At 35.9% G+C, this 1,475-nt stretch overlaps 1 protein-coding gene across 1 annotated transcript; it reads left to right on the top strand.

Annotated features, from left to right (window-relative positions):
• The first annotated feature begins 534 nt into the window (after positions 1 to 534).
• On the top strand, positions 535 to 1,475 carry LOC133991012 (monocyte chemotactic protein 1B-like). The gene is made up of 3 exons (XM_062429461.1): positions 535 to 660; positions 796 to 904; positions 1,107 to 1,475. Exons 1-3 carry the CDS (start codon positions 597 to 599, stop codon positions 1,225 to 1,227), a joined length of 294 nt encoding a protein of 97 aa, XP_062285445.1. The 5' UTR covers positions 535 to 596; the 3' UTR covers positions 1,228 to 1,475.

The following is a 1,475-nucleotide window of genomic DNA, read 5'->3' as shown; positions in this document are numbered from 1 at the left end:
AGCCTTTAAAAAATAAAAAATAAAAAATAACTGGAGTAGTTGATACGTACCAACTATCAAAAGCAATTTTTATTGTCTGTTTTGTCATCAACATGATAAAAATAACAAAGATAGCTGGAATGCTGATCTTTGTATAAAAGTGCCATTAAATGTGCATTAATCCCTTTAGATTGAGTCCATTGAAGTGTTTCACTCAGCGATGTAATCATTTTCACTGACCGTCATGATCAAGATCAAGTCTCTGTTGCCCTGGCATTACAGGTACAGGTATTACATGTATTTTCCATATAATGATTTGAATTGTAAATGTAGTGAAATGAGCAAAGACCACATCATTCTTTAGTGGAAAAAGTCTTGACACCTTCAGACCACCAGTAATGCGCGAGTGGAGGGGCTATGACAGCCCCGGTGAGCTGCGGTGGGAGGAAATACTGTATGTACTCTAGTTTCCAGCCGTGTGCGTAACTGTGGGTGCAGCATGGTTGACTTGCAACCAGCATAAATGAAAGAGTTGAGTGTGTTGGTGGCCTTAAACGAGTCTTGCAGCTAGCAGTGCAGACATACACCTCATACTTGTTGTAGCCAGAGATAACACAATGACAAGTCTCACTTTTGTCTCACTTTTCCTCTTAGCTATCGTGTCCACAGCCTCGGCTCAAGGTAAGACCAATGTGAAGGTTTTTACAAATGTGCATTTTGTTCATTTACATCGTATATGATATGATGTATTATTTCATGTTAGATTGTAATAATGATGATGAAGATACTAATGGGGTCTTGTGTCTTTACTCATAGGTGGGATAGCGAGTTGTTGCCGCACAGTCTCAAATACTCAAATCCACCGAGAGCAGCTGAAGAGTTACTATGTACAACATAAAACATCATGCCCTCTACATGCAGTGGTGTAAGTATTCAAATCTATTCAAGATTGTATTTGTGTGCATAGTCTATTAACATAATCTGTTTTTTTTTTATACCAGATCTAGTACATTTATATGATGCAATGTATTTCAGAATTATCCACGATCAAGTTTTGACTATTTTCTCTTCAAAAATAATGTAACATGTTATTGAGCGTGTTTTCTGTTACATGTTTTTTTTAATAGATTCACCACAATGAGAGGCAAGAGAATCTGTTCTGACCCTGAGAAGGTGTGGACAAGTACCAGCATGGCCTTCCTGGACGGGAAGAACTGGCAACACCAACGGGCCTTAAACCGCCACTGACACAATATCCATCAATACACAAAAAGAAAGAACTCCTAAAAATAAAATTAGAAGTTTGAGTATCAATGACTTTGAATGTTTTAATATTGCTAATACCTTACCTCATTCTAGTAAAGCTATATTGACATCTTTTTTCTTCTTTTTTTTAATACACGTAATTGTCAATTATGTAATGTTTATTTTATACTACTTTGATACTACTATTTGATGAATGTGAATATGTACATAATTTCTTACTTTCATTTTAT

Source organism: Scomber scombrus, chromosome 11, assembly GCF_963691925.1.
Source record: "Scomber scombrus chromosome 11, fScoSco1.1, whole genome shotgun sequence".
In the NCBI taxonomy this organism is placed as follows: domain Eukaryota; kingdom Metazoa; phylum Chordata; class Actinopteri; order Scombriformes; family Scombridae; genus Scomber; species Scomber scombrus.
This window is presented reverse-complemented; position numbering and strand designations above follow the sequence as displayed.